We start from the raw sequence: 19,843 nt of genomic DNA, 5'->3' as shown, positions 1-19,843 counted from the left end.
AATGACATCAGTGGTTTTCTAACACTGGTGAGTCCTATGTTTGTTCCTGAGAAGCAGAGAGTTACCCAACCCTGTATCAAGCAGAGCAGCCTCTTAATTGTTTTCTATACTGGGTTGTTCCTTAAGATATTATTTGAAGACAGGATTCCACAGCTTTTAAAAAAAAGTACTTACTGAAAACCACTATAGTACATACATGTATTCTCACTTCCTTTAGAGGTTTTCAAAAATCTCTGCAGATTGGCCAGCATTATATAATTAAGATTATCTTTAAATAGCAGCATAGAAATACCAAGGGGGTTTTCATTCTACACTTAGTTTATGAGTGGTCTTATTTTTCCCGGCTCATTTCAACCATCTTGGTAATCCCCATTTTATAGAGAAGGCACTATAATCATACACTGACAAACAAGTGACTTGTCTCAGGTATCAGGGCAAAGTATGACCAGTGTCTAGACATGGAGCCACACCTAGGTGGCTTAGCCTGCTGGATGGTCTCCAGTTCAAAAAGCCTTGGTGTCATGTGGTCACTTAATGCACTGTGACCTGAAGGTACAGATGTCTCTATTTGTGGTACATGTAACACTTGAGCTGGCTATAGGCCAGTAAGGTTCAGAACCTGTGTCTGTTCAAGGGCAAAGATTAGCCTCTCTTCCTTCTATGCTCTAGGTGACCCCTCAGTTCCCTGGTTGCTTTTTGCTTCAAGCAACCTATAGTACAGCAGAAATTATGAAACAGGAAATAAAAGACCTGGATTGAAATCCTGGCTCTATTAGTATTCCCTTCATGCGTCAATTCTCTGGGCCTCAGTTTGTTCATGGTACTTACCTTATGGGCTATTAGGAGGATTAAATGAGATAGAGCAGTTCATATCATGTGAGCTACAGACCCCTGGGCATGTCTGGCCATATTACCAGAGGTATGAAAAAGCATATAATTGAGCAAAAGAACCATTAGGTATTAAGATTAAAAACGCTGGAGTAAAATTGTTTGGGTTCAAATAATGGTTTTATCACTAGATCAAGTTACTTAGCCTTTGTCTCAGTTCCTCATTTGTAAATGGAGAAAAAATTACCTTACTGAATTATTATGGGGATTAGCTAAATCTATGCACCTAAAATACTTAGAATGTGGCTGGCATAGAAAGAATTCAATAAATACTAGCTATTGTTACTATTATATATGTGATTGTATATTCTTTACAAAGTATTATCATATGGGTGTTTGCCAAGTTTTTATGTTAAAAAAGGGTTGCCCATGAAAAGATTACAAACTTCTAAGAAAAAAATCCAGTACACTACACCTGCCATGTCCTAATCCACAGTAGTTAAATCTATGATTTTAATCTTTTCAAACTTATTGAGACTTGTTTTGTGGTGTAACATCTGTCCTATCCTGTAGTACAGTCAATGTGCCCTTGAGAAGAGTATGTATTCTGCTGTTGCTGGTTAGAGTGTGCCCTTTGGGTCTCTTAGGTCTAATTAGTTTTTAATGCTGCTCAAGTCCACTATTAAGTATTGATATTCTATTTGGTTGCTCTTTCCATTACCAAAAGTAAGGTACTGAACTCTTCAACAATTATTGTACAACTGTCCATCTCTCCCTTCAATTCTGTCAATTTTTGCTTCACATATGTTGGGGCTCCTTTGTTAGGTATGTATGTGTTTATAATTATTGTATCTTCTTGTTGGATTGAACCTTTTATCGATATATAATGTCTTCTATGTCTTGTAAATTTTTTTGATTTAAAGTCTGTTGGTCTGATATTTAATAGCCACCCCAGCTCTCTTTTGATTATCATGTGCATGGAATATCTTTCTCCATCCCTTTACGTTTAATATCTGTGTCTTATGAGTCTCTCATGGTTGGTTTTTTTTTTTAATGTTTATTTATTTATTTTTTGAGAAAGAGAAAGAGAGAGGGAGGTAGGGAGGGAGAGGAAGAGAAAACACAAGCGGGGCAGGGGCAGAGAGAGAGGAAGACACAGAATCTGAAGCAGGCTCCAGGTTCTGAGTTGTCAGTGCAGAGCCTGACCCGGGGCTCAAACTCACAAACTGTGAGATCATGACCTGAGCCGAAGTTGGATGCTTAACCGACCGAGCCACCCAGGCACCTGGTTTGTTTTTGTTTTTTTTAAGTTTATTTATTTATTTTGAGAGAGAGATAGCATGCACATATGAGCAGGGGAGGGGCAGAGGGAGAGGGAGAGAGAGAGAATCCTAAGCAGGCTCTGCACTGTAAGCACAGAGCCTGATGTAGGGCTCAATCTCACAATGAGATCATGACCTGAGCCAAAATCAAACGTCGGACACATAATTGACTCTTATTATACCACCCAGGCACCCCTCTCATGGGGTTTTTAAACCAGTCTGCCAATCTCTGCCTTTTAATAGAAGAATTTAAACCATTTAAAGTAATTACCAATAAGGGAGGGTTTCCTTCTGCCATTCAGCTATACATTTTCTATATGTTTTACATGTTTTGTTCTTCATTTCCTCAATTATTACTTTTTTTTTTTTTTTTTTTTTTTTAAATCTAAATCCTACCTGTAATATTTACTCGGAGGCTTGGTCTTCCCAATAAAGCGATCACCTCTCCCTCTATTTGAATAGTTTCTGATGAACACCTCCTCATGAATCTGTCCCAAAATGTTTACAAGGGAAGACCTACCTTTTCTGGCCATGGAAGTAGCCTTAGGTTCTATCCCTATTTTCACAATCTGGATTACTTGCCTCTTCAACACACATTTGCCATACACTCTTCACCATTCATATATAAAGTTTATTACTATTGTCCATTCCCCACCTATATGTGGCCTGGGTTAGGCTGGACCCCAGAATACTAAGGGTCTGTTGATGAATGTCATACAAAGAAGTGAGAGGCAAAGTAGCTTACATTGTAGGAGCGGGGGTGCCTCTGTTTCCACTGTACCAGAAGCAGCTGGGCCACCACCAAAGTAGCGATGAGGATGAGGACCATTTCAGCGTGCATGGCTTCATGGCCACGGTGCTTGGCATGCATGCGTGCGTGCTCAACCCTGAAAGCCAAACAGATGAGGTAAGGCAGGTCAGGGATGGTGTGATGGTAAAATAGCAATGCTTTCCAGGGACATCCCACCATCCCATAGCTCAGAACATATTCTTGTGCTTTGCAGCTGCAAGGTACTGTACAAATTAGAGAATAGAAAAATACACATCTTAGAGAACAGGCACTGGGGGATAGAACCAGAGCTCTGTGGGCCCCAGTCAAAAATTCAGCTACTGGAGTTAAAGGTGGGTTGTCTGCTGCCCACCTGCAAGAGCAGAAACAGCTGACACCTTTCCTGTAGGAAAGAGGTCCCAGGTGAAGCCTGTAGTCACTGCCCATTTCAGTCCTATTTCAACCTGTCACTGGAAGGAGAAAGTAACCCAGAGAAAAGGTTATAGCTATAAAGTCTCATAATCCTACTCAGTGATATTATGACACCAATTAAGAAGTAATACTGCAGATGTGTACTAATTCCAGGGTTAAAGTCTTGCTTTATTTGTCCTACCCTCTCTGTCAGGACCAGGGATTCTGAAAGCTAGTTAATGCCTGAAAAATCTGGACTGCTTCAACTTTATACTAATTCAACAGTGACTACACCATCAGTGTCCACAGGTAAATAGCCTCCTCAAGGGCTCAAGGAAGAGTACAACCGAAAACTCATATAATCTAAGACAGGCATTCTCTGGTCCAGAGGACTGGCAACAAGTGATTCCCTTGGCCAATATAGGCAAAGAGCTTCCTCTAAGAATGCAAAAGAGTCAATCCTACCATTCTGGGTCAGAGTCAGCCAACAGAGAGAAAAAAGGAAGGAGTTAGAAAACTAAATATAAATACAGCCTGTAGTCAGGAGCTTTTATGCAAATTCTCCATGCATGGGGATATTAGGGAGAGAGGGATAGGACAACATAAATGGTATCTTCATAGAGTTCCCAGGAGCAATGAGAGACTATGCAAGAAGAACCCAATGGGATGAATTACATAAGAGATAAATGATAAAGCAAAGAGTTAATTGTACAATCTAGATGGTGGGTGTAAAGGTGTTTACTGTGTAATTCTTTCAATTTTTCTGAGATTTTTCATAATAAAATGTTAGGGAAGAAACATGGTAGCGGAGTGGGCAGCCAAATGTCAGCAGCCAGCCACAGCACCTAAGAGTTTATCCTAGGTGGGAGAATCTGACAAAAAGAAAATATGGAGTGTAAGTCAGAAAAACTTAGGTTCAGACATCCATGTGGCCTTGGCCAAGAAAATTCACATCTCTACATCACAATTTCTTCATTTGTCAAAAAGAGTCCATATCTTTGCTGCTTCCCTCATAGGGTTGTTGTGAGGATAAGCTAAACTAAAAGGGCAAAGGGCATTTTAAAAACCTAAAGACTGTGGGGAGTTATAAAGATAACAAGACATAAATTTCTTATTCGCAGACAGTATATGACTGAATGGATGTACACAACAAAAAATCAAAGAAATATCTAGAAAATACCGGAGAAGATCTAGTTCAGGTTCCCACCCAATGCAAACATTATCTTTATAATATTTGTTTGAATACTTCCACTGGCTGAGAACATCTGCCTCTTAAAGTAGTTAGGGAACTATGTGTCTGGCACATTGTAGGTGTTCACATGTGTTATGAAGAAATAAAATTCCAATGCTTTAAGGGCAGAAGTTCACTATACCACAATTATTAAAGCTGTCTCTGATAACGAGACAAAATATCTATCTATAGCTTCAATCCGTTGGACCTAATCTTATACTCTGGAACAACAAAGGATATTTTCACTCTTCTTACCCAGCGCTGCTCTTTCAAAGATTTGTCATGATCTTATTTAAAAACAAAAACAAAAACTATCCTCTTCCTACTATCACTTTTCTGTGCCCTTTTAGGCTAACAGTTCTTTTCAACACTATTCATATAATATAATGTGAAAACCATTAAACCTGGTTGCCTTCTTCTAGACATTATCTAGCTAAAGATCTTCTTAATATACAGTGTTTACAACAAAATCAATGTGGACTCAGTGAAGCAGAGCACGGTGGAACTATCACCACCCTAAAGCAGATAATATATTTTTAGAAACATCTTCCAAATTTTGGAATGTTTTGATAGCTGAGGTAAAAAACTAGTACATATTAAGCTTACAGTCACCTAAAATCTTGCTGGGTTTGTCATATAAGTTGGTATCTTTGCAATTCTCCATTTTTATAATCTAAATGAAGGGGGGTTTTGCACTATTAATAAAGTCTACATGGTTGATTTCAGCTCATTGGTCAGCTACCTTGTGAAGTTTGTGGGGTAAGCACTCTGAAAGTTCTTTACTGATGAGTAATCATGACAATATTTGTTGACTCACTCTGGTTACAAAACATGTTAGTAGCAGAGTTGAGATCAGAAGACACATCTCTCATTTTTCACCCAGAGCTCTCTGCCCTGTTCATGGATAATGATATTAATGATGATAATCAACACTTACTGGAAGCTTACCACATGCCAGGCATTGTTCTAAGATTTTCACATATATTAATCCCCACAACTACTCTATACGGTACAGGTACTGTCGTAATCTTCATTGTGCAAACTGGTAAAATTAAGGTAGTAAGAAACTAAGTAACTTGCCGAAGACCGCACAGCTAGGAAATGGCAGAACTAGTAGTGTTCAAACCCAAATAAATGGTTTGGTGCAATTACCTATTTACTCCCCAGGACTGAAGGAGCTACTCAGGAGTAACCCAAGTACTGGGAAAGATCCCAAATGACCTGTCTTACTGGTCAAGAGTCACTGCCTCCCCACAGCCAAGTTAGCAAAAGGGAAGATATACAACTCTATTAGTAGGATTAATTTATAGTTTCCAGCCTAAGGGGCCCACACTGTCACACTTACCTCCATTGCTCCTCTGGGGAGAGGTCCGACATATCAACCTGTAGAAAGACACCACAAGAAAAATCCATTACTGTCTGAGAACTATCCCTGCCCAACATAAGGTGCTCATACATTCATCATTATCTTCAAGGAATTACAAGAAGCTTTCAAGTGTCATAATCTGTATGGAACCTTCCCCAATACTCTATTTCCCACTGATCTCTCCCTTCTCTAACCACTTACTTTGTCTCATGTCTATGACTGACAGTATATTGTATGTATATGCAAGGCAATGAGGATAGGAGAGTAACTCTAACCCCTAAGATGTTCACAGCCTTGTCAGGAAGTCACACATATATACAGAAAATTTCTTTATTATATGCTGAGGACTAGTTAGAGAAGAATAAAGAAATGGCTTCTGATCCAATCTGGGGTGTTATAGATTGGAGAGAGTTCCCAGAGGAGATGTGAAATATCATCCAGATGAAAAAATAAGAGAAATAAATGTTCCAGGCAAAGGGACTAACATAAACATGAAGGAATAAAGTTGCATACAACTTTATTTATTTATTTGTATAGCATACAAATAAATGAGTATGGCTAGAGCAAAAAGTATGAATCAGAATTAGTGGGAGATGAAGCTAAATAAAATATTTTGTCATATAATGCTGTTTGAGTCTAAATGGCTTTATGGCATCAGGCAAAACATTAGACTAGGGTGAACTAAGCTTCAGTCTGCTCTGCTATTAACTAGTAGTATGGCCTTCCAACTTCAAAGTTCTGGTTCTATTTGTTAGTCTTGTCCTTTTAGAACAGGGTTTCTCAACCTTGACATTAGGGATATTTGAGACTGGTTCATTTTTTTGGTGGGGTGGGGAGTTCTCTGTACACTGTAGGATGTTTTAGCAGCATCCCTGGCCTCACCCTCTAGATGCCAATAGCATCTCCACAGAAGCAACTATGTCTACAGACATTGTAAAATGTCCCCTGTGGAAAGAAAACTGCCTCCAGTTGAAAACCACTGCCCAAAAATAAACTCTTTGAGTTCAGGACTCAGAAAGCAGTCTTCTGCTTCCTTGCAGCCACACAAAAGCATACCCAAGTGTCAGTACATAAGTCAAAAACATTACTTTCATACATTCTTTTACTGACCTGAACTGAAAATGTTTCTTGATGTCAAGAGGAGAGACAATTCTCAAATGTATCAATCAACAAATATTCTTTTAGTACCTATGATGTTCAAGGCCCAATTTCCCACTGTTCCTATGATAATTTCAGAAAAGTACTTTACATGGAATGTTTGATTTAAAATGGGCAGAACTCTCCTACTGAGTCAAATCAGCACATATTTACCAGGCATCCTTTTATATGTGTGTATTGTGTACTCCCATCACTCTTTAGGGAGGGCTTTCTGATTTCTACATGTCCCAGCTAAGTTAAAACAAAACAAAACAAAAACAACAACAACATCTCAAGGCTTCACCCAGCCAATCAGGATAATGAAGTCAACCACCTCCTCTCTTTTCCTAATTCACACAATGCCTCACAGAATATATTCAGGTGTCCTGACTCAGGCCTTCATCTCCCCCGGAAAAAAAGAGGCCCCAGAGTATCCCAGAAGGACAAGTGGATATAAGAAATGGAAATGCCCAGGGTGCCTGGGTGGCTCAGTTGGTTAAGTGTCTGACTTTGGCTCAGGTCACGATCTCGGTTCATGAGTTCGAGTCCCACATCGGGCTCTGTGCTGACAGCTCAGAGCCTGGAGCCTGCTTCGGATTCTGTGTTTCCCTCTCTCTCTGCTCCTGCCCTGCTCACACTCTGTCTCTGTCTCTCAAAAAGTGAATAAACATTTAAAAAAATTAAAAAAAAAAAAAAAAAGAGAAGAAATGGAAATGCCCATTTGGGCAGTACCTGAGCAGACAATTAAGGACCATATTTCTAAAGAAACAATCCATATGGTTTCACACTACGTATCAAAACTCTTTTCCTTTTTTCCAACTTGAACCTGCATCTTGCCAAACCAGTCTGTTCATTGTCCCAAAACACATGGGTCTCATTCCTGTCTCTAGCCTTTGCATATCCTTCCTTTTGATTGCCATGTCTCCCTCTCTTTTTTCCCATCCAAGTCCAACTTGTCCTTTGAGGAACCAGCTGCAATTTCACCTTCTCTGGAGAAGCCTTCCCTGATCCTCTAGCTTAGTGAATGTGGTCCTCTGGTTTTCTCAAGCATGGATTTTTCTCCTTCTCACTCAAAGTGTAGTACAAAGGCTAGTGTCAACTTTATTTGGGTGCTTGTTAGAAATGCAGAATCTCAGGCATCACTCCAGACCCACTGAATCAGAATTAAAAAAAAAAAAAAAAGTTTATTATAAGCATGAGTGCATGAGCATGGGGAGGGGCAAAGAGAGTAGAGAGAGAGAGAACCCAAAGCAGGCTCTGTGCTGTCAGTGCAGAGCCTGACACAGGGCTTGATCCCACAAACCATGAGATCGTGACCTGAGCCGAATGAAGAGTTGGATGCTTAACTGACTGAGCCACCCAGGCACCCCCAGAATCCTCCTTTTAATAAGATCTCCAGATGATCTGTATGCACATTAAATTTTAGAAGCACTGTTCCATGCCATTCATTCATAGTCTTATGTTATCTTAGACATGATTGCCAAGTGATCTAACTGCTTCTTAAGGCAGGACCAGCATTAAGGTCGGGGTAAGCAAGGGACCTAGGGCTCAAAATTTAAGGAGGCACTCACTGTCAGGTACTAATCCTCCACTTGCATGACCTTGAAAGTGAGTGTCTCCTTAAAGTTTGTACCCTAAGTGCCTTGTTTGCTTCACTCTATTCCTAGCCTGCTTTTGTGTAACTTGCTCCCATCCCAGAAACCTGGAAGATCCCACAGCGCCAAGGAGAATACACAGCTTTGTGTCTTTCAAGGAGAACAGAACAGAGCTGAGCATATATTACGCACTCAGTGAGTACTGAAGGAATTGAACACAATTCTCTACAATATGATAAGTATGCTGACAAACCAGCACCTTACCTGGAGATGCTTAAATGGGAGTATAAACAAACACTTGAAAAGTACTTAATAAGCATCTGGGAAAGAAGTATTCATTTGACACCAGGAAGCACCCAGAAAATCATGTTTAAAAAACTCTATGTCAAAACAAAACAAGACAAGACAAAACCAAGACAACATAACTACATGTTCAAAGAAGCCAGACAAGTCTATTGAAGGAAAAACTAAGGAAGATCCAAAGAACTAGGCCAGACACAGGGGTGCCTCTCCATGAGATAGTGGTCAAGCATGCTACTGTCCATATAGTCTATACTGTCTCTCCATCTGGAAAATAAAGAATAAGACTTCTGATTTCATTGTGGGGCTGTGAACGTAAGAACATTCCAGGTCACCATGCGATTTCATTGCCTTTCCTCCTGGGAGAGTGGAAGTACTTTATAAAGTAACAGGAGAGGCTGGGGAACCAAATGCTGGTGAAGCACAGAACAGTAATGCTTTCAGAGCCTCAGAGAAAACAGCTCAGAAAGGCAAACACTAAGGCTGAGATTGGACTTGGACTTACAGGACCATTTAGCACTTCATGGAGTACTGTGAATCCTAAGAGTAAAGATATGATTTGGCTTTAATATTTGCCTCCTGAACCAAGCGATTATTTACATTAGATACAAACTGGTCTTCAAGTGCAAGTGGAAAGACAAGGAAAGCTCTAAACTACAACTATAATTAACCTGTACCATCTGGAAATACAGCTTTATTTGCTCCCTCATTAATGAGTTTATTCATCTGGGTCCAAGAAGTAAGACAGTCTTGATTGTGCCCTGTCCAGAGCTCAGGTTAGCTAACTAGGGAGGCTCTCTAGGCATGGTTACTGATTGATGGGCTGACATCCAACTCCCAAGACCCACATACAGAATGTTTTCTTGCCAACCACTCACCCCTCTCCTAGAAGCTCACAAGGCACCTATAGTTATGCCAATCTACCTAAGTCCAGATTTGAAAGAATAAACCAAAATGTCAGGCAGAGGGCAAGAGAAAATTTCATAAAAATAGAAAATGCTCTGGTGTAAAAGACTCAGGGACCCACCCATGTAACCCCACAAATAGGCCTCCTGTCCCACCCCCTCAAGTATCAGATCCCCTCTGGTCTCTGAGTCTTTACACAGGCTGGTTACTTTGTCCATTAATGCCCTCTGTTCCACCAAACCAATTCTGCCTTGGTACAAAATGCTGGCCAAATCCTCCTGGCTCCAGGAAGGCTCTTTAGACTGACCCCATTCAATGAAGAAACAAATATCCTCTACTGCCTTGCTAAGCATGGGGCATAGTCCAGCAGCATCAGCACCGTGAGAGCTTATTAAGAAACAGAATCTCAAGACTCCATCCCAGACCTCCTGAATCAGAATCTACACTTAATAAGATAGCCAGATAATTCATACGCCCATTAAAGCATTGCTACTGCTGCTATTGCATCCCAGCACTCACATTCCACAATGTGTCCAAAGACATATACTTCTATGTACCTGATTATTTTAATAACAGCTTTTCTGAGATCTAATTCACATACCATAAATTCATCCACAGTCCTTTTCTGTATATTCACAGAGTTGTGCCACCATCACCACTGTGTAAGTTTGAAACATTTTACCACCATAAGAAGAAACCACATACCAGTTAGCAGTCACTCTCCATCCTCCCCCAGCCCAAGAAGACACTCATTTACTTTCTGTCTCTATCTATAGATTGCCTATTCTAGACATTTCATAAAAATGGGATCATACAGTATGTGGTCTTTTGAGATTGGCTTCTTTCACTTAGCATGTTTTCAATGTTCATCAGGTTGTAGCATGTACTGCAGTTAATTCCTTTTTATTGCTAAATAACACTGCACTGTATGGATATACTACATTATATCTATCCACTCAACAGTTAATGGACATTTGGGTTGTTTATACTTTCTGGCTATTAAAAATAATGCTGTTACGAACATTCATTTACAAGCTTTTGTGTAGACATGTTTTCATTTCTCTTGAGGATATATACCTAGGAGTGAAACTGTTAGGTCATATGGTAACTCTATGCTTAACCTTTTGAAGAACTGCCAAACTGTTTTCCACAGCAGCTGCACCATTTTACATTCCCACCAGCACTGCGTGAACGTTCCAATTTCTCCACATCCTCAACAATACTTGTTATTCTCTTTTTCATAAACGCATCCAAGTGGGTGGGAAATGGTTTCGCTATGTGATTTCAATTTTGCATTTCCCTAATGGATAATGACGCTGAGCATCTTTTCATATGTTTATTGGCCATTTATATATCTTAACTTTGGAGAAAAGTTTATTCAGACTTTTGTCCATTTTTTAAAAATAGACTTTTTTGGAGGATTTTTAGGCTTACAGCAAAACTGAACAAAAAATACAGCGTTTGCCATATATCCCCTCCACCCAAACACACATAGCCTCCCCCATTATCAACATCCCCCACCAGAGTAGTACATTTGTCCCAACTGATGAATCTACACTGACACATCATTTCACCCAAAGTTCAGTTTACCTTAACAAACATATAACCTATAAGGACGTGTACACAACATTCAAGTATCGTACAGAGTAGTTTCACTGTCCTAAAAATTCTGTGTTCTGCTTATTTATCATTCCATCCTCCCCTAATCCCTAGCAAATACGTATCTTTTTACTGTCTCTATGGTTTTGCCTTTTCTAGAGTGACATATAGTTAAAATCATATGTAGTCTTTTTACATTGGCTTCTTTCACTTAGTAATATGCATTTAAGACTCCTCTGTTTTTTCATGGTTTGATTGCTCATTTCTTCTTAATGAATAATATTCCATTGTCTGGATGTACCACAGTTTATTTATCCACTCACGATATCTTGGTTACTTCCAACATTTGGCAACTACGAATAAAGCTGCTATAAACAACTGTGTGGACATAATAGTGTGTTTAATTTTGTTCTTCTCCTTTAATACTGTATTGGCTATTCTGGGTCTTTTGCCTCTCCATATAAAGTTTAGAATCAGTTTGTCAATATCCACAAGGTAACTTGCTGGGATTCCGACAGGCATTGCACTAAATCTATAATCAAGCTGGGAAGAACTGACATCTTGACAACATTGAATCTTCCTATACCTAAACGCGGAATATCACTCCATTTAAATAGTTCTTCTTTAATATTTTGATCAGAGCTTCATAGTTTTTCTCATATAGATCCTATAAACATTTTGCTAGATTTATACTAGCATTTATGCTAGGATGTCATTTTCATGGAGCTAAAGTAAATGGTATTGTTTGTTTTTAATTTTAACGTTTATTTATTTCTGAGAGACAGAGAGAGACAGAACATGAGAGGGGGAGGAGCAGAGAGAGAGGGAGACACCGAATCTGAAGAAGGCTCCAGGCTCTGAGCCATCAGCACAGAGCCCGACATGGGCCTCGAACTCACGAACCCGTGAGATCATGACCTGAGCTGAAGTTGACCTCCCAACCAACTCAGACGCGCCGGTATTGTGTTTTTAATTTCAAATTCCACTTGTTCATTGGTGATATATATATATATATATATATATATATATATATATATATATATATATATATATATATATATATGAAAGCAATTGGCTCTTTTTATATTAACCTTGCTGGATTTATATCATCCTGAAACCTTGCTATAATAGTTCCAGATTTTTTGTTGACATTTTTGGATTTTCTACATAGACAGTTATGTCATCTGTGAATAAAGGTGGTTTTATTTCTTCCCTCCAAATCTGTATACATTTTACTCCCTTGTCTTACTGTATTAGCTAGGCCTTCCATACAGTATGATGTTGAAAAGCATGGTGAGAGGAGACACCATTTACGTTGCTCTTAACCTTACTGGGAAAGCTTCAAGTTTCTCACCATCAAGTATGATGTTAGCTGCAAATTTTTTTGTAGATATTCTTTATCAATTTGATTAAGTTACTCTCTATTTTTAGTTTTCTGAGAATTTTTATCTTTTTTTTTTGTAGATGCAGATTTTTTTTTTAATTTTTTAAAATTTACATCCAAATTAGTTAGCATATACTGCAACAATGATTTCAGGAGTAGATTCCTTAGTGCCCCTTAACCATTTAGACCATCTCCCACTCCCACAACCACTCCAGTAACTCTGTTTGTTCTCCATATTTATGAGTCTCTTCTGTTTTGTCCCCCTCCCTGTTTTTATATTATCTTTGTTTCCCTTCCCTTACGTTCACCTGTTGATTTTTTTCTTTCTCTGCCTAATTTCACTTAGCATAATACCCTCCAGTTCCATCCACATAGTTGCAAATGGCAAGATTTCATTCTTTTGGATTGCCGAGTAATACTCCATTGTATATATATACCACATCTTCTTTATCCATTCAGCCATCGATGGACATTTGGGCTCTTTCCACACTTTGGCTCTTGTTGATAGTGCTGCTATAAACATGGGGGTGCATGTGTCCCTTCAAAACAGCACACCTGTATCCCTTGGATAAATGTCTAGTAGTGCAATTGCTGGGTCACAGGGTAGTTCTATTTTTAGTTTTTTGAGGAACCTCCATCCTGTTTTCCAGAGTGGCTGCACCAGTTTGCATTCCCACCAGCAGTGCAAAAGAGATCCTCTTTCTCCACATCCTCGCCAACATCTGTTGCTGCCTGAGCTGTTAATGTTAGTCATTCTGACAGGTGTGAGGTGGTATCTCATTGTGGTTTTGATTTGTATTTCCCTGATGATGAGTGATGTTGAGCATTTTTTCATGTGTCGGTTGGCCATCTGGATGTCTTCCTTGAAGAAGTGTCTATTCATGTCTTTCACCCATTTCTTCACTGGATTGTTTTTTGGGTGTTGAGTTTGATAAGTTCTTTATAGATTTTGGATACTAACCCTTTATCTGATATGTCATTTGCAAATATCTTCTCCCATTCTGTCGGTTGCCTTTTAGTTCTGCTGATTGTTTCCTTTGCTGTGCAGAAGCTTTTTATTTTGATGAGGTCCCAGTAGTTCATTTTTGCTTTTGTTTCCCTTGCCTCTAGAGACGTGTTAAGAAGTTGCTGCAGGCAAGATCCTGCTTTCTCCTTGAGGATTTTGATGGCTTCCTGTCTTACATTGAGGTCTTTCAACCATTTTGAGTTTATTTTTGTGTATGGTGTAAGAAAGTGGTCCAGGTTCATTCTTCTGAATGTCGCTGTCCAGTTTTCCCAGCACCACTTGCTGAAGAGACTGTCTTTATTCCACTGGATATTCTTTCCTGCTTTGTCAAAGATTAGCTGGCCATACGTTTGTGGGTCCATTTCTGGGTTCTCTATTCTCTTCCATTGATCTGTCTGTTCTTGTGCCACTGAGAATTATCTTAAATGGGTATGGGATTTTGTCAAGAGCTTTTTCTGTATCTATTCATATATTTATGTAATTTTTCTTCTTTAGCCTATCAATGTGATGGGTTACATTAAATGATTCTCAAACGCTGAATTAACTTGCACACGTGGGATAAATCCCACTCAGTCATGGTGTATGATTCTTTTTATACACTGTCAGATTTGTTAATATTTTATTGATGGGTTTTTTTTTATTTTTTTTTAACGTTTATTTATTTTTGAGACAGAGAGAGACAGAGCATGAACGGGGGAGGGTCAGAGAGAGGGAGACACAGAATCTGAAACAGGCTCCAGGCTCTGAGCTGTCAACACAGAGCCTGACGCGGGGCTCGAACTCATGGACAGGAAGATCGTGACCTGAGCCGAAGTCGGCCACTCAACCGACTGAGCCACCCAGGCGCCCCTATTGATGGTTTTTAAATTGATGTTTGTAAGAGACATTGGTCTGTACTTTCTTGAATTGTCCCCTCATTCATTTATAATACTAGTAACTTGTGTCCTCTTTTTTTCATAGTTAGCCTGGTTACAGACCTACCAGTTGTATCAATTTTTTCAAAGAACCAGATTTTGATTTTGTTGACCTTCTCTACTGATTTCCTATTTTCAATCCATTGACTTCTACCTTGTTTTTCATTATTTCTTTTCTCCTGCTTACTTTGGTTTTAATTAGCACTTTTTTCTAGGTTCCAAAGATGAATCCATAGGTGATTGATTCTAGATCTTTCTTTCCTCTAAACATGCTTTTACTGCATCCCACAAATTTTGGTAAGCTGAGTTTCCGTTTTCATTTAGTTCAAATATACTTAAATTTTTCCTGAGATTTCTTCTTCGATCCATGTGTTATTTAGAAGTGTGTTGTGTAGGGGCGCCTGGGTGGCTCAGTCGGTTGAGCGGTCGACTTCAGCTCAGGTCATGATCTCGCGGTCCTTGGGTTTGAGCCCCGCGTTGGGCTCTGTGCTGACAGTTCGGAGCCTGGAGCCTGTTTCGGATTCTGTGTCTCCCTCTCTCTGACCCTCCCCCGTTCATGCTCTGTCTCTCTCTGTCTCAAAAATAAATAAACATCAAAAAAAAAAATTTAAAAAAAAGAAGTGTGTTGTGTAATCTTCAAGTATTTGTGGATTTTTTTTTAATGTTTGTTTATTTTTTGAGAGAGAGAAAGCACAAGAGAGGGAGGGGTAGAGAGAGGGAGGGAAATGCAGAATCTGAAGCAGGTTCCAGGCTCCAAGCTGTCAGCACAGAGACTGATGCAGGGCTCGAACTCATAAACTGTGAGATCATGACCTGAGCTGAAGTCAGATGGTTAACTGAGCCAGCCAGGCACCCCAAGTATTTGTGGATTTTCTTTCTCTTCTTGAATTCTAGCTGAATTCCACTGTGCTCTGACAATGTGTTCCTATTCTTTTAAATTTGTTGTGTTTTATAGAAACTTTGTGGTCTACCATGGTGAATGTTTCATGAAAACTTGAGAAGGTCAATCTATTCTGCTGTTGTTAAATGAAGCAGTCTACAGATGTCCATTATATCCAGTTGATTGATAGTGTTAACTGAATTTAGCTATGTACTTACAGACTTTCTGATGGCTGAATCTGTCCATTTCTGACAGAGGAATGCTAAGCCCTATAACTATAATCTGGATTTGTCTACTTCCGGTTGCAGTTCTATCAGCTTTCACTTCACGTTTTGACACACTGCTGTTACATATATACACATTGAGGACTGTTACGTCTTCTTGGAGGATGGACTTTTATTACTACATAATGCCCCTCTTGATCCCCAATAACTTTCCTTGCTCTGAGGTCTGCTCTGTCTGAAATTAATATAGCTAGTCTTACCTTCTTTTGATTAGTATTAGTATGCTATATCTCTCTTTATTCATTTAATTTTATATGTATCCTTTTACTTAAAAAGGGGCTTCTTGTAGGCAATATATAGCAGATCTTTTTTTTCATCCACTATGACAATCTTTCAGTTGGTGCATTTTTTTAAGCTTATTTGAGAGAGAGTGCGCACATGTGAGCAGGAGAGGGGCAGAGAGAGAGGGAGAGAGAACCCCAAGCAGGCTCCATGACATCAGCACAGAACCCGACTGAGGGCTCGAACCCATGAACCTTGAGATCATGACCTGAGCTAAAATCAAGAGTCAGACATGTAACCAACTGAGCCACCCAGGCACCCCAGAATTATGTGTGTGTGTATGTGTGTGTGTGTGCACGCACGTGTGCGTGTTCATATACACATATATATTTAAGTTTATTTATTTTGAGAGAGAGAGTATGGGAGGAGCAGAGAGAGAGAATTCCAAGCAGAGTCCACACTGTCAGCATAGAGCCCGATGCGAAGCCTGAACTCACGAACCGTGATACCATGACCTGAGCTGAAACCAAGAATTGGATGCTCAACCAACTAAGCTATCCAGGCGCCCCTGAATTATTTATATTTTTATTGTTGGGCCGTAAAAGTTCTTTATATATTTTCTGGATACTTATCTGATGTATGACTTATAAGTCAGATAAGTCTCTTATCTGATATATGACTTCCAAATATTGTCTCCCATTCTGTGGTGTGTCTTTTTACTTTCTTGATAGCATCCTTTGCAACACAAAAGTTTCTCACTTTGGTAAGTCCAACTTATTTACTTTTTCTTTAACTGCTTATGCTTTTGGTATCATATCTAAGAAGATTTCATGATTTGGTCATGATTTATGACTATGTTTTCTTCTAAAATTTTTATAGTTTTATTTATATTTAGGTCACTGGTCCACTTTGAGTTAATTTTTTTATATGGTATGAGATAGGAGTCAACTTCATTCTTTTACATGTGGCTAGCTAACTGTCTCAGCACCATTTGTTGAAAGGACAATTCATTCCCAATGTGCACCTAATTCTTCACACTGGCTCTTAATTCTGTAAGATGGTGCAACATCCTTGTTTTCCACATCATTTTCTCAAGTGTCCCCACAGCTCTATAAACTTTGCTGACAGAACCTCAGAAAAGTCCAAAAGATACCTGAAGAATAAGCAAACAAATAAGGCCTCAAAGCTATCTGTGAGATCTGAGACATTTATTCATTTATTCAATTCTCATTTGAGGTACTCCTGTTCTAAATGTGCAGGTCCAGGGCTAGGCATGGGGATGTACAGATGAACCAGACTTTTTTCTTGCCGTTGAGAAGACAGATTAAAAAATAAAATAATTAGGCTGTTTTAAAAGTATGAATTTACTTAGCCCAGGGAGCACAATTGTTTCCACTCTACAGAAGGCACAGATAAGATATAAAGGAGAGTAATGACTCACTGAATATCACAGTTGCCAAGAGTGATGGGGAAAGGGTCACAGAGCTTATGGGAGAAATCAGAGACAGAGCTTAGGGCCCCAAATGACCAAATCAATGACTAGTCACAAAGTCCTCCTACGGTCACATTATGATTGTCATGGGCCCCAAGTACTTCTGCCTTTGTGGGCTCCTTCCTCCATCAAAAAAAAAATATTTAAAAATGCTCACTTCAGCAGCACATATACTGAAACTGGAATACAGAGAAGAGTAGCATGGCCCCTGCACAAGAAAAACATATTTTATGACTGCATTACTATAAAGATGTATAATCCAAGCTGGACTGTATTCATTTTTTTCTTATTATTAAAGGAAATTAAGACATTTTTGTGGGTCCCTGGGCATTGTCCCTAATGGATAAGTCAGTTGTGGGTCCTGCTGTAACCCCATAGCTATGGACCAAGTGTTTTCTCCCCAGCTGCCAAGTCTTTGCTCTACTGCTTGTAAGATTTTCTCCTCTATTGAGCCTATCTGATCAATCAGCCTGAGTTTGAAGTTCACACTAAATCTTACACACTGCCTAAATCCACAACAAAAGGTAACCTCACTCCACTTGTATGAGCACTATAAAGTCACTGAAAAATCACTTGACAATAATGTGTATTCTGTGTTCAAAAAAGGTTTGGATACATTCATGAATGATCATACCCCAAAAAAGAAAGACATGTCATTGACCTGCAAACACCAAAGTCATGGGAAGTACATAGCTGGCATCTTGAAAGTAGCCAATAAATGTTTATTCATTCATTCAATCAAAAGACAAGCATAAAACAAAGTCTATTCCTTTATAAAACTTACCTTCTAATAAGAAGACAGATAAATCTACGTGGCAATGAGAAAGAATGAAATATGGCCTTTTGTAGCAACGTGGATGGAACTGAAGAGTGTTATGCTAAGTGAAATAAGCCATACAGAGAAAGACAGATACCATATGGTTTCACTCTTATGTGGATCCTGAGAAACTTAACAGAAACCCATGGGGGAGGGGAGGGAAAAAAAAAAAAGAGGTTAGGTGGGAGAGAGCCAAAGCATAAGAGACTGTTAAAAACTGAGAACAAACTAAGGGTTGATGGGGGGGGTGGGAGGGAGGGGAGGGTGGGTGATGGGTATTGAGGAGGGCACCTTTTGGGATGAGCACTGGGTGTTGTATGGAAACCAATTTGACAATAAATTTCATATATTAAAAAAAAAAGACAGATAATAAACACATATAAGCATATACACACACACATATATATACATAATGTACATATATGTAAATATATATATAAAATATATATAAAATACATATATATACATATATATAAATACATATAAAATACATTCTGGTAGTGTTATGAAGGAAAATAAAGCAGGAAAAGAGAAGAAAGTGAAAAAGGAGACTGTTTTTTTGACTACATTGTAGATATTCGCTTCCCCCAAAAGGTTTCCAACAACAAGAGAACATGCTGGGTGAGACAGCCGTTATACTTAGCCCATGTGGTAGGTCTTATTTCCTTGGGTTTTATCTCATTCCCACTTTTCACCCCAAGAAATGGCTTTAGGGCAACAACTACCTTTCTCAGTGAAGAGAAAAACATTTGTAGGTCCTACTAATCCACCACAGGTGGATATGTCACCACAGGTGCTATATGTCAATGAATAGGAAACTTCCTCAGTGACTCAATTTCCCCATATATACAATGAGGGGGTTGGCTTAGGTGATTTTTGAGGTCCTTTAAAGCTAAAATGCTGTCATAATTCTACCAAATCTAACTCCAAAGCTTCAGAGTCAGCTCTAATATTTTGACTTTCCAAACTGCCACAGTTTCCTTTAGTTACCATACAACTAAAAACAAAATGCCTTCAGTGTGGTGAGCTGTAATTTAACAGGATGCTACCAAATTACATCAATGAAACTTTAACAAATGATTACCACAGGCATGCATCAGGAATATCCATCACCAGGAGATGGCTTCTTGTCCTGGTTTCAAGTACCTGCTAACTGTAAAGGGCCCTAACCTCTGGAACCCTATCCACCAGGACAAACTTAGTATTTCAGAGGTCTCAGCTGATCCTTCCAAGTTAGAGATGGATTAACCATGCAGCTAAAGACTTCATTCTTTCGCAAAAATTAGAGACGGATAAGCCCAACCTTTGCCCTTGAGGTATTCAGTCGGGGGGGGGGGGGGGGGGAACAGGACACAACAGACTATTAAACATAACATAGTA

The 19,843-nt window shown here is 39.2% G+C and overlaps 1 protein-coding gene and 1 non-coding gene across 3 annotated transcripts in view; one reads left to right on the top strand and one right to left on the bottom strand.

The window, feature by feature from the left end:
- The window catches only part of RNF121 (ring finger protein 121), an 82,086-nt gene that overhangs the window by 45,527 nt on the left and 16,716 nt on the right, over positions 1-19,843 (bottom strand). For both annotated transcript variants that reach the window (XM_019449669.2, XM_019449668.2), the window contains exons 2-3: positions 5,907-5,944; positions 2,896-3,037 (exon numbers count right to left, since the gene is read on the bottom strand). In XM_019449669.2, coding sequence (XP_019305214.1) covers positions 2,896-3,037; positions 5,907-5,944 — 180 coding nt within the window. The remainder of the gene's footprint in view (positions 1-2,895; positions 3,038-5,906; positions 5,945-19,843) is intronic.
- On the top strand, positions 17,796-17,900 carry LOC128776298 (U6 spliceosomal RNA). Its single transcript, XR_008421379.1, has one exon. It is a non-coding gene; the product is annotated as a U6 spliceosomal RNA (small nuclear RNA).

Source organism: Panthera pardus, unplaced genomic scaffold (assembly GCF_024362965.1).
Source record: "Panthera pardus isolate Hobbes unplaced genomic scaffold, ASM2436296v1 HiC_scaffold_12, whole genome shotgun sequence".
NCBI lineage: Eukaryota > Metazoa > Chordata > Mammalia > Carnivora > Felidae > Panthera > Panthera pardus.
This window is presented reverse-complemented; position numbering and strand designations above follow the sequence as displayed.